The 13,144-nt window shown below is 35.5% G+C and overlaps 1 protein-coding gene across 1 annotated transcript in view; it reads right to left on the bottom strand.

The window, feature by feature from the left end:
• PREX2 (phosphatidylinositol-3,4,5-trisphosphate dependent Rac exchange factor 2) overlaps nt 1-13,144 on the bottom strand; it is a 291,402-nt gene that overhangs the window by 139,292 nt on the left and 138,966 nt on the right. Inside the window, exons 14-18 of the mRNA XM_047073746.1 lie at nt 10,468-10,543; nt 8,440-8,512; nt 4,665-4,807; nt 4,472-4,564; nt 2,662-2,810 (exon numbers count right to left, since the gene is read on the bottom strand). Of these exons, the coding sequence (XP_046929702.1) occupies nt 2,662-2,810; nt 4,472-4,564; nt 4,665-4,807; nt 8,440-8,512; nt 10,468-10,543 (534 nt within the window). The remainder of the gene's footprint in view (nt 1-2,661; nt 2,811-4,471; nt 4,565-4,664; nt 4,808-8,439; nt 8,513-10,467; nt 10,544-13,144) is intronic.

Raw genomic sequence — 13,144 nt, 5'->3', positions numbered from 1 at the left:
TTCTGAGCAAGGTCTTCTATCCTTCTAATATTGCTAGGGAAGGTTGACTCTAATCTTCAAGATTATTATATATTTCTTTAAAACTTTTGTACAAAACACTATGAAATGCATTTTGGTCTTATTCTGGGACTCTCTTCATAAAATGATCTTTGGAAAATACGCTTCCCTGCTGTGACCACTATATTGTCTATTAAAGGAAGAATTAAATTCATACAAAAGGAACATTCTGTTTCTTGGAGGAAGTAAGTGCACTAAATAATCTGCTACAAAGCTTTTTGAAAAACTCTTTGATGCTATCAAGTGTAAAATACAGCTAGATTCAAAGCAAGACTTCATTTGTATTTACCTCTCATATTTTTGCCTTTTCTACCCCCAGACTGGAGACTACATCAAGTATAAGTAGCTATTGTAAGAAAATATGACAGAATGATTTATAGGAATCTTATATTAGCATAAGACATAAAGGAAAAGCTATCAATTTCAAGCAAATTAAAAGTAAAAGATAAAAGATGAATATCCTTAAAATAGTTTTGAAACAAAATATAAGATAGGCTCCTGATGTAATAAATAAGCAGTGAAAAAAAAATGAAATGAGAGAATAGGTAAGCATGACAGATAACATCACTGGAGTATACACTATGTGCTGAACAGATAACTAAGTTCTTTATTAACCTAAATTTATTTAATGTTCTTAGCATCTTCATGACATAGGTACTCTTCTCATCTCCATTTTTTTAATAGATGGATGGGGGTGTTGAAGCAACACAATAAGCAAGCAAGTTGTGGAAGAGAAGCTTGAACCTGGACCAGAAATACTGGGTTCCAGATACTGTATGACAAACACTGAAGGAAGAAGTCAGAGGACACAGGTTCCAATGCTGCTCATCTAGTGGCTAGTACTGGGAGTGACGATTTGCCCCTATCTACTTAGTCTGAAAGTTGAGGGCTTCTGAAGTGATCTGACTGCTGAAATGTCTAGGACCAGTGCATCAGTAGTTGCAGGGTTAAGTCAGGGGGTAGTAGGGCCATGGGGAGGACCTTTATGTTTTCTAATGACTGTTTTGGACTATTACTCCGTTATACCCTTCTAGTCTGCCCTTTTCCTTTTAAGCGTCCTCAAAGTGTCCAGAGGTAAGCAACTAGGTGAGCCTTATCCCAGACAGGGTTGGATAAAGGGGGAGTAATAGATCAAAATTAGGTTTAGAGAGAAGACATTGTTATGGTTATTCTCTGCCCTCCAGCCCAAAGTCTTCCTAAATTAGTAATTTTAATGAGTCATCTCACTCTTTCCTTGGTAAGTTTTAGCAGCAACCTGGCTGACTTAATGCTACAGAATCTAGCTCATTGCATCACATTTCAACTCCTAAGATAAAGAGTGCTGCCAGCTATTGCTGAATATATATATATTTAGGCAGGGAAGAATACTATACTATACATACTAAGAATATTTTCTTAAGCAGTTAAAATAAACCTTTTGTTTTTAAAGTGGTAATCTTCATTTACCTGAAAATTAATGAAGTTGTTTATCACTATTAACGAATGATATAATTACATTTTAAACAGTAATTTTGATATAATCATAGTACTTTAAATAGACATGATACTTAGACCTTGATATGCATTATATTGATTAATTACTTGGTTAAACAAATCATGGAAATGTGACACAGGAACACTAGACCAGAAGTGATTTGTAGAAGAAAAGCCAACATCTTCCAAGAATATACATAATACCCTATTAATTTTAAAAACAGATTATAGGGGCACCTGGGTGGCTCAGTTGGTTAGGCGACTGACTTCGGCTCAGGTCATGATCTCGCAGTTTTGAGCTCGAGCCCCGCATCAGGCTCTGTGCTGACAGCTCACAGCCTGGAGCCTACTTCAGTTTCTGTTCACCCCCTCTCTCTCCCCCTCCCCTGCTCACACTCTGTGTCTCTATGTCTCTCAATAATAATAAATAAAAGTTTAAAAAAAATTTAAAACAGATTATAAAGCACAATCCTATTTTATAAACATAGGATTGTGTAAATCTGCATCAGTACTTAGAAAAATCAACTGTCTGAATTTCAAAAAATAACAATGGTTATTTATGGGTGATATGATTATAAGAAACATGTCTTTATTTAGAAAACTCTATCCTCTAAATTTGCTATAATCAACATGATTTTTTTCTAATCATAGGTAGATGGATAGACCTTTTTTTTTTTTAAAGAATGGACATATTACTAAGTACAAGTGCACACACACAAGTGTATTTCACCAACTTCACCATTTCTTATAAACATTTAATGATAAATGGTATCAACCAACTCATAGACCTGAAATTCTTAGAGCTGAACATGGGGAATGCAGTTCTTTATTATCAATTGTTCTACTAATTTTCTTCACTTATAATCAAAGTCAGCCCAACCCAGACCAGGAAAATTTGGGCCACAAAAATAAAGCATTATTTCCACTGAAACTACCTGATTTGAGTAGCAAGCATTAGTATTATAAGCAAAGCAGTTTTTCCCAACATTTAAATACCAGTATTAGTGATGCTGGTAAGGTTTAAATGTTCTAAGCAACAAGATACTTAATTCTTGACGTGTACTTAAATTTTCTATTTTATTCATTTTTGTATAATTTTTTAAAAAATCCCACATGAATCATACAACTTACTCCCTTGGCTTTGTGCTCACAAGAACTCTTAGTGGCTTTCTGCTGTTTAAGCATGATTTCAGGAAGCAGTCCACTTCATTGAAAGGTCTCATAAAAACTAGGTCACCATTAATAGCAAAAATCTTTTTCCCAACTTCCATGCCAGCCATCTAAGAGAGAAATAGCAAAAAAAAAAAAATTATATTTTAATAAGGAATCTATTTTTTTCACAGAATTAGAAACTGAAAAGACCCAGAACATACAGATTTTTGACATTTTAACACACCTGCAATGTTTTTATACAACTTCACACAACAGAACTGTGGGGGAGATAACACACTTATCATTCTCTTTGACATAGTTTTAAATTTGATCACCCATTTGTACTGAAACCCACCCCCTTTCTTCTATGTTTTAACTTTGTACTCCTCCTGTGACCCTCTTTCTATTGTATCTTATAGTTCTTTTTCTTATTTCATCCTTTAAACTACAATCAAACACTAGGTTAATTTTTTTTACTGTGTTTTCTTTTTATATCCAATTAACTCAGAGAGGTTCAACCTCTATGTGGCCGTCAATGACAACCAAATATGCATCACCAGCATGATATAGCAGAAGTATCTTCAGGGCAGGAGAGGAATGGCCTGGAACTCAACAAAAAGAGCTCCAAAAAGCACAGACTGCCCGAGGCTGAAAAGATGACAAGGAAGACATTATCTCTCCAACCAGGCCACCATTCTTAACCAGTTCTACTGCTTATAAACTACATGCTGCTTTGATTATCAGCTAAATGATGAAAACCTGGCAGAGGATATTTAATTAATGGCATAGACAGATGAAGCTGTGCCCTAAGAACACCCTCAGAAAATGTCTGGGAAAAACATTTCCTTCTCATAGAAAATTACTAAAAATAGTCATTTGTTGGCCAAGTCCACCAAGTATGAGTTGACCAGAGTTATTTTGTTTGAAATTAATGTGGTGTACATAAAACATTGTCTTGCATGAGTCTGTGTTTTGGTAAAAGACAGAAACCTTGGACATTAGCAGATAGGAGGATGGATGGCAGTTTACTACCAACTTTAAATAGATTCAAAGTTTAAAGCCATGTTTCATTCATTCTCACAGGCTTTATTTAAGATTTTATATTTAGACATTTTCTTGAGGATTAAGGCATTGTACAAGCCAGGCAGCAAGGTGAGAATATTTTAAATCAGATATATTTAGGATATAACACTCCCAGTAGGTTCCATGAGGACAGGAAATTTTATCTTTTGTTCACTGCTGTATTCCCAGAGACTAGAACACTGCCTAGCATATAATAGGTACTAAATAAATCATTCTGAATGAATGAATAAATGATCAGGAGATTCCTTTGAGGTGAGAGAACATCAATCAGCATTAACCTAATGAGAAAAGAAGTCGAAGCATGTGCTTTACTGATGAAAGTCATATTTATGAGTCAAAAGTGACAGGTAAAGAAAAGACCTAGCCCTTGATCTAGTGGAAGAGTTATCTGACATACATAATACAGCCCCACTGGATGCAGTCTCCACAGCATTCCAAGCTAGAAAGATGCACAGGGAAGTCCCAGGGTCATGGAATGAGCCCAGTGGCCTCCTAGGATGTCATGAAGTTCATAGCTATAGATCCTTACAAAATCTCCATCCAGGTTTCTTTGAGTGCATGGACTGTCACAAATCCCAAGAGCATCTCGTAGAACTTCAGAATAAGATCATTCAGTAACACTATTTTCAACAAAGATACTTAAAAGCTGATTTCAACTTGTTTGGAACTTCTATATTTTTTAAATAAAAATGCTAATTTACATTACCTCAGCATTAGACCCCTTTTCTACCAACTTTATTATTGGAACTTTATTTTTGTCTTCTAACCCAAAACCATAGCTGCCTTCATTGGATTTAATCTGAAATGCAAAATATTAACATTATTCATAACGCAACTACAAAAACAGGTACAAATTAAACAGAATAAAAAAAGAAAACTTATATAGCATGTTAACTTACCAATAATGATTTGGCTATAACATTTTCCACTACTTTTAAATCATGTTTCATAAGTCGGTGCTTCATATTTGATCCTTCCATTTCCTCATCCGCAAAAAAACGAAAAAGTAGGGGTTCATCTTTGAATTCACTTTTCTCAAGGACTACAAAAAACAGATCCAAATTGTTCCAATTAATCCAAAAACCAAAATTATTTTCCACACTCATAGACATTCAGTGAACAAGTTACATTCACAAAGATCCCTGTGATACTGTTCTATTTCTACACCTTCAAGCTGATGTTTCCTTTAAGTTACTATTAGCTAAGGATTTTGAATTTTTGAGTATTTTTTCAATGTTGAATTTTTTGTACTTACCCGTCTGTCACTTTCCAGATTAAAATCCAAATTTAAATAAAAGATTATATTGAATCAAAATATGTACGCAATCCAAAACATAGAAATCTACAGTGTTTTGAATTTGTAGTGAACATTTGGAATATGTTTTTAATATCCTGAACAATTATGGGAAAATTCAAATGGGTAAATGTTACTCTTATGTGTGTGAGCAATTCCCACTGTGGTCACTTTTGTTCCAACACTTCAAACCAGAATTGTATCTTCTGGGTGAAATGTGATTTTAGTTTCCACTAATTCTTAGTTCTTTTCTGTTTAAAAACATTTTTCTCAAATATTCTTATTTCAATAAAGGTCAGTTTTTTCCCTTTTATCTGAATGTTCATATTTCCACCCAAAGTCCCTAAGATTCCTGGCATGCCCTGAGGATATAGGGTTTATGTTTTGTTAACCTTTTTAAAAATAAGGCTAGGGGCACCCAGCTCTGTCGGTTGGGCATCCCACTTTGGCTCGAGTCATGATCTCTTGGCTCTGGAGTTTGAGCCCCATGTCAGCCTCTGTGCTGGCAGCTCTCAGCCTGGAGCCTGCTTCAGATTCTGTCTTCCTCCCTCTCTCTCTGCCCTTAACCCCACTCGTGCTCTGTCTCTGTCTCTCTGCCTCTCTCTCTCTCTCTCTCTCAAAAATAAATAAATATTAAAAAATTTTTTTAAAAAGGCTAAATATTGATAGAATTTATATTCAGTGAGATCCTGACAGCTGGCAAAATGTTTTAAAAGAGGAATCTTCTCTATTTCTATTTATCTATCCTTAATACTTTGAAGCGCACTTGTTGGAACAGCGGGATTCATTGAACCAGGAAGCTAAAGAGAAGGTAATGGTCCCATGGCACTGTAGAAAGTTTGTCTTTATGATGAAACAGACCTCCAGGTCTGGGATTGATTCTGGGTGTAACACTGGGAGAATTGCTTCCACTCTTTGTTTTTTTAAAATGTTTATTTATTTTGAGAGACTACGTAGGGGAGAGGCAAAGAGAGAAAGAGAGACAATTCCAAACAGGCTCCATGCTGTCAGTACAGAGCCCGATGCAAGGCTCGATCTCACAAACTGTGAGAGCATAACCTGAGTCGAAATCAAGAGTTGCTGCTGAACTTACTGAGCCACCCAGGAGTCCCTGAGAAGTTACTTAAACTTTTGAACCATAGTTTCCTCATCAGTAAAATGAGGGCAATAAAACCTTCTTCATAATGTACAGAACTAAAATGAAGTAATAAGTGTGATTACATTGCCATATAGAAAGCAATACAAAATGACTGCTATTTTGGGGCACCCGGGTGGTTCAGTTCCTGTCTCCTCCTCTTTCTCTGCCCCTCCCCTGTTCTGTCTCAAAATAAATATACATTTTAAAAAATGATAGCTATTTTATTTCATTATTTTTACAGAGTTCCACATAATAACTGTTGACTGGATGATGTATGTATTGATCTTTGAATGGAAGATTGGCTGCCAAATGAAGCTATCAACCGCAAATTAAAAAGTGACACAAGTCACAGTTGACAATACAAATGAGAATACACTTGAGATCAAGTTAGGTCTTGACTATGTGATCTAAGCACTTTCCCAAAATGTACATGGTATTTTGCTCCTGCTGTTTTCCTCCATCAAACAGTCTGTCTAACAGGAGTGAGGAAGACACCAGCAAGGCCAGGCAGCAGTCAAATTGGTTGTGCTTTACCAACATAGACTTTTGTAGAGAAAACTTTTGTTTTTAACTCAGTATTTTTTAAATTCAATATTTTAAAATATGTAGATAAAATTACTGCTCCTCAATGCTTTAAAGAGAAAAACAATTAGAATATTTGAAGGTTTTCAGCTTGACATTATAGTTTTAATTCCTTATAATAATGTCATTTTCCTCATTCAATAGTTTGTTCTTCATGGACTGGTATTTCTCTTTCACAACTCATACAGTGTTCTAGAGATAGTGGGATATAATGCAATTCCCAAATGAATGTATGCTAACCAAAGATGCTCTCAACATCACTGAAACTTTTGCTATCCTTCCTTCTTAGTAAAAAAAGGTGATAACCTTCTGAAAGTAACTGACAAACAGGCAGAAGTGTTATCCAGTATCTGTTTATAAACATACAAAAGCAGTGAAAAAGATTGTTTGGGTTTGTGGAATCTGTAAGACGGTATGAACAGAGAGGGAAAACTAAGTCTCATTATTTTTATAAATTTAGGGGGAATGAAGTCATCAAACAAGAAAGAAAATCTTTAATTACTACACAAAATGAAACAGATTTTTTCTAGAGATTTAGAATTTTAGCCTCTGAGATCATTTTAAAAGCATTTTTTTGGGGTGCCTGGGTGGCTCAGCTGTTTAAGTGTCCAACTCTTGATTTCAGCTCAGGTCATGACCTCATAGTTGGTGGGGTCAAGCCCCACGTCGGGCTGTGCACTGACAGTGAGGAGCCTGCTTGGGTTTCTCTCTCTCCCTCCCCTCTCCCCACTCACACACTTGTTCTCTCTCTCTCAAATAAATAAACATTTAAAACAAATAAATAAAAGATTTTTTTCTAAAAAGAACAATAATTACCCACCATATAGGTTCTCATTTAATCATTAAAAATTTTTTTTAGGGGGCGCCTGGGTGGCTCAGTCAGTTAAGCGTCCGACTTCAGCTCAGGTCATGATCTCGCGGTTCGTGAGTTCAAGCCCCGCGTTGGGCTCTGTGCCATCAGCTCAGAGCCTGGACCCTGTTTCAGATTCTGTGCCTCCCTCTCTCTCTCTGACCCTCCCCCCGTTCATGCTCTGTCTCTCTCTGTTTCAAAAATAAATATACGTTAAAAAAAATTTTTTTAATGTTTATTTTGGGGAGAGAGAGACAGAGACACAGAGACACAGAGTGTGAGCCGGGGAGAGGCGGAGAGGGAGACACAGAATCCGAAGCAGGCTCTAGGCTTTGAGCTGTCAGCACAGAGCCTGACACAGGGCTGGAACTCACAAACTGTGAGATCATGACCTGAGTCAAAGCCCGATGCTTAACCAACTGAGCCACCCAGGTGTCCCGTATTTAATTATTTAAAAATATACCGGCATTCAAAAGAACTACAAGTCTGATCTAAAATTATTTCAATTTTTAAAAAAAGCTATTTTTAAAAAAAACAAAACTTCTAGTTGAAGCTTTTGCTTTTCTGGAATCAGTCTAGAAAAACAGAAGGGAAGTCATGGCAACTGGTAGATAATAGTAACTAGATGTAACAATGGCACCAGTGGTGAAATTGAATGCAGATGTGGTGATCCAGCATGGACAAGTGGCAAGACTCGCACAGTTTTGCTGGTTCATCTTGAAATGCCTTAATACTGAGATACTCCCAGGGTCCTAACAAAAACAAAACAGTGAAATACATCTGTAAGCTCCTAGGATAAAAATCCCTTACCATGGTGCATAAATCCATTGTCACAGAGTCCGACGCCAAATATCATTGCCTCTTCTCTGGTACGGCAATCCCCCTGTTAACCACATAAAAATATACCACAACTTAATAGGCAACTAAAGGCTTTGTTCTGTCTTTAACTCATTTGACATTCCCAGCATGACACTGACAAAGCCATTCATTTATTACACCATACATTACTTTTGTAAGCCCAGAATGTACCTAATTGCTATATATCTATATAGATTTACAGATAGATATATTTATCCACTTGATTATGAAAATACCTTTTTTTGACATTAAGTGAAAAGCAAAGATTTAATATTTCCTGAGAAAAACCACAGTGTTTAAATATGAAAATATATAAGTTAACTTAAGTTTATTGCTACTACAAATGATCCCTTTCTCTTATTTTTTCAATCTTGTACACCAACTGTGCAGCCAGAAAATAACCAAATACTGAAAACACACTAAATAAAATTAATGAAAAATCATTGTGCATGATCTGTGCTGTCACTTTCCTGGCCTTGTTCTTTAAGGACACCTAAAGAAATCAACTACTGTCAGATGACTTGTAAGACACTGAAAGTAGGTTGTCTGGCTGAGCCTATATGTGCAAGCTTCTCTGTCACTATCCTGCAGAGAAAATAATCAGATCATACAACTGAAGCAATAAAGAAAGCCCAATACAACCTTCTCATATGTTTTTATCTAGAAAACTTCTGGTTTATTCATATTAAGAATTAATTCATATTAAGAATATATTCATATATACGAATACGTGTGTGTGTGTGTGTGTGTGTGTGTGTGTGTGTGTGTGTGTATGTATGTATAAACCTTACAGTTGTAAGTTTTGTGGTTATAAAGTGCTGTCTCATCTTATTTCTTCCTAGTCAGGTTGGCCCCTTACTGTTGCCTGAACTCTGTGCTTATTTTCATCCTTGCTTTCACGCTTCTAATCATTCATGTACAATGCATGTTTTGTATGTTTTGTCCACTCATTTGTTTTAAAGTATCTGTTGTTAGTCCTAACAAGTTATTCTAATATCCCTGTGCCTGTTTCTCTGTTAGATAATAATTCCAGTAAGTAGTAATAAACACTTGTGAAAATAAAATCCAGAGAGTTTAAGTGACCTGTCCAACTTTGCAAAACTATGTATCAGCAGAACCATCATCAGATGCTAGGTTACCGAAGTCCCAGTCCATTGTCCCAATTTCTCCTACATAGAATTTCTAAAGACATTATTGTAACAGACCCTTAAGAAAATCTGAAGAAAAAAAATAATTGCAACCTGGTCCAGCTTTTGAGCAGCTTATTCTATTCTTCTAATGCTCACACTTGAAAAGTAAAAAAAAAAAAAAAAGAAAAGAAAAGAAAAAAAAGCCAAAAAGAGAAATATTGTTTGCTCATTGATTTCCATGGAGTCAGAACTTTATTTATTAAGCACCAAATTTTGCTTCAAAACAAAACAACTTTCTTCAGTTTTCTCACAGAGTCAACATATAGTACAAGTTCATGGGAATTCTATGTGAAACCCTAATTCTGATACAGAATTAGAATTCTGGTACAGAACCAATTCCAATGACACGTATTGACCACAATGTTATAAAAGGCTCTGACTCTAGTAAGCCCACTGGATATGTGAATTAGTTTTTATCTAAAGGTAATTGGTTTAATCTAAAATCTTAACTTCAAAATAGAATACACACTTGCATGAAAGTTCAGTGTATGTGAATAGGTACACTTCAGTGATACTCAAATTACACTTAGTTTTCTTGATGGATCTCAGTTGATATTTTAAAAATAGGAACATCTTCCTCTTGAGAAACCATATAACATAAAAATCAAGTTTGAAGACTCTGAAGTCAGATTACCTAGATTCAACTCCTAACTCTGCTTCATATTAGCTGTATACACTTGGCCAATGTATCTCACTGCGTCCCATCTGGGATTAAAAAAAAGTTCCTAAACCATCTCAAAGTTTAAAGCAGCAGTGAAAGTAACTCAGCAACTTCTATTTATCTATTTACCTGTGCAATTAACCAGTCTATCAGTTTGTTGGCCATGACTACAGATTTGTAGGTTCTTAAATGGTAGTCTTTATCTCTACAAAGGAAACAGAAGCCAAAACCATTAAGCAAGAGGACAAGTAAGCACAGGAAAACATTTCATTGAATATCAGTGTGCAACAGAAGATTCTATACAATCTGAACCTATTGTCCAAATTATGTGCAAATAAGAGAGGTTTACAAGGTATATATAACACTTGAAAACTCCTCCATTAGCTCATATCAGAAGAGACCCACAATGATATCAAAGCAGGACATTTCTTCTTTGACATTTTCTTATATGCCAAGTAGATTATTACTGTTTTATTATCTGATAATAACATAGCTAGAAATATAATATCTCATTAATAAAAGAATAACAAAATAGAACTTCTTCCCTTAAAACAAGATAGACTCTACACACACACACACACACACACACACACACACACACAAGTCCTCAAAATGTAGAGAATAAAGCAACCCTTTTATTCCTGAATTCTCCAGGAAGGCTGGATTCGCACGAGAAGATTATTCGTTCGGCTCAGCTGCAGTGGCAGATAGCAAGGCTGTCCTGAGGTAAACATGCTGAGAACCCTGTCATTCATTTTGTCTGATCAGAGCACGGACAAGTGACACCACATCCCCAGGGAACCAAGGGAACCAGCCGACTGTACATCAGCCTATCCTTTCAGTAGACTTCTCAGATCTGAGAAATCACTCAAAGTTAAGTTAGATACCAACAAAGTGTTCCTGATCAGAATGGGGCCCCAAGGGCAGAAATCTATAATTCATTCATTTTGCAGGGCTGGATCAAAGGGAAAATGACAGTCTTTTCAAAATGTCAAAAGATCCAAACCTCAAACAACTTGAAGTGATAAATAATTACTAGCTCTGTTCACAGTTCTTCAGCCCGTCAGCAATTTACAATTAATGCTTACCTCATTTTATCCACTTTCATAAAAAAAAAAAAAAAAGTCCCTCAAATATGGTTGAAATTTCTGAGATTTTAGTAATAAAAACACTAGGTTAGCCAGTAATCACAGCAGATTCTTTTTTAAAAAAATCCTTTTAGGGGCGCTTGGGTGGCTCAGTTGATTAAGCATGGAACTTCAGCTCAGGTCACGATCTCACGGTTTGTGACTTGCAGCCCCACATCAGATCCTCTGCCTCCCCTCGCTGTCTGCCCCTCCCCACACATAAGCCCACACGCTGTCTCAAAAATAAATAAACACTAAAAAACTCTTTTAAAATCTATCTCCATGTTTCTGATACCTCAGTACCCATTTCATTTTGGTTTCCATAAGCATCAATAAGAAGGAAAAGGGCACTCAGTCTATTACAAACCACATGTGGACCTGTGAATTCTTCACCCAAGCAATTTTTCTTTTTGTAAGCAGAGTTCACACATATTAAAAGCATGACTATCATACATTCCATCCGTTGTATGGCTTTTTTTTCCAATAAATTCTCCCTTGACAACTCATAAACAATTGTCATTTCTAGCCAAAGAATAATTCCTTCATAGCAGCTCGTACGGAAGGTAACCTTCTTGATAAGAAGTCCCCTACGGCTAAGAGATCTTTTCAGAGTACATTTTCTCACATACAAAATGTACCTAGGTACACAGGTGACATGAAAAATGTAACCACTATTGCTTTTTATTAGTTTAGCAGGAAAACAAATTTAAGTAGCCAATTAGTACTGAGTGAAGTAACCATCTTTTAGTACTAAGTTATCCAAAATAATTGCAGGGTGTCTGCTAGAAACCTAGCAGAGAATCCATAAATATGGGTTCGTTTTCACTTCTTTTCACTTCACAAAACTTGTTTGTGAACGTGAACAGGGCACTTTCAGAAGTGATGGGCAAGATTCTGTTTCTTCCTCCAGGATCTGCACCATGTTCTCTATAAAACATTAGTGGGCATTCCATTACACGTAAACAGCAACTTCTGAATTTTATTGTTTGTTTTTTAAGCTCTGAGTTTCTTTGGAATTGGAAACCAGAATGAAAAACAGAAACATGGCACATCAAACATTTGGATTCCATAGCCACGAACTGAAAAGCCTCTTCATTCATTGTGGAAATAATACATCCATTTTTTTTGTTCTATGTGAATATTAAGCTTCAGTTAATAAACTCTGAATGATATCTGCCCATTGGAAATTAGTGTAACATTACACTACATTCTTTAAGTGTATATGTTACAAAAATACAATAATACTCCTGAACATTTTTATTAGTAACAATAAAAAACTCAGTTTTCTGCTGTCTTTTTAAAGACATAAACTGAAAATTAATTATGATTCCACTACAAAAAGACAGGCATATCTCTTCAGAAGGAAAATCATGGTTGAGAACAAAATCATAAAATTTTACTTATTAACTCCAAAATAATTTTTAACTTTCAAGTACAAAATCTTTTCTTTGGATAAAAAAGTATTAGAAGGAAATATTATGAAAATACACATCCAAGTTTCGATTATACAATTTAATGAAAAAAAAACAATATACAGTAATCATAGTATTTCCAAATCCTCTCCCAGTCAACTATTACTTACTAAATATTAACTCTGGATTATTTCATTATCAAACCTGTAGTTTAGTATGAATTAATGGCAAATAATTTTAGAAATCAGAATAAAAAGAATGGAAGAA

This window comes from Lynx rufus, unplaced genomic scaffold (genome assembly GCF_022079265.1).
Source record: "Lynx rufus isolate CCGP_SWC_20201006 ecotype Redwood Valley unplaced genomic scaffold, mLynRuf1.p SCAF_12, whole genome shotgun sequence".
Classification (NCBI taxonomy): Eukaryota; Metazoa; Chordata; class Mammalia; order Carnivora; family Felidae; genus Lynx; species Lynx rufus.
The sequence above is the reverse complement of the archived record's forward strand: the minus strand, read 5'-3'. Positions and strand labels throughout refer to the sequence as shown.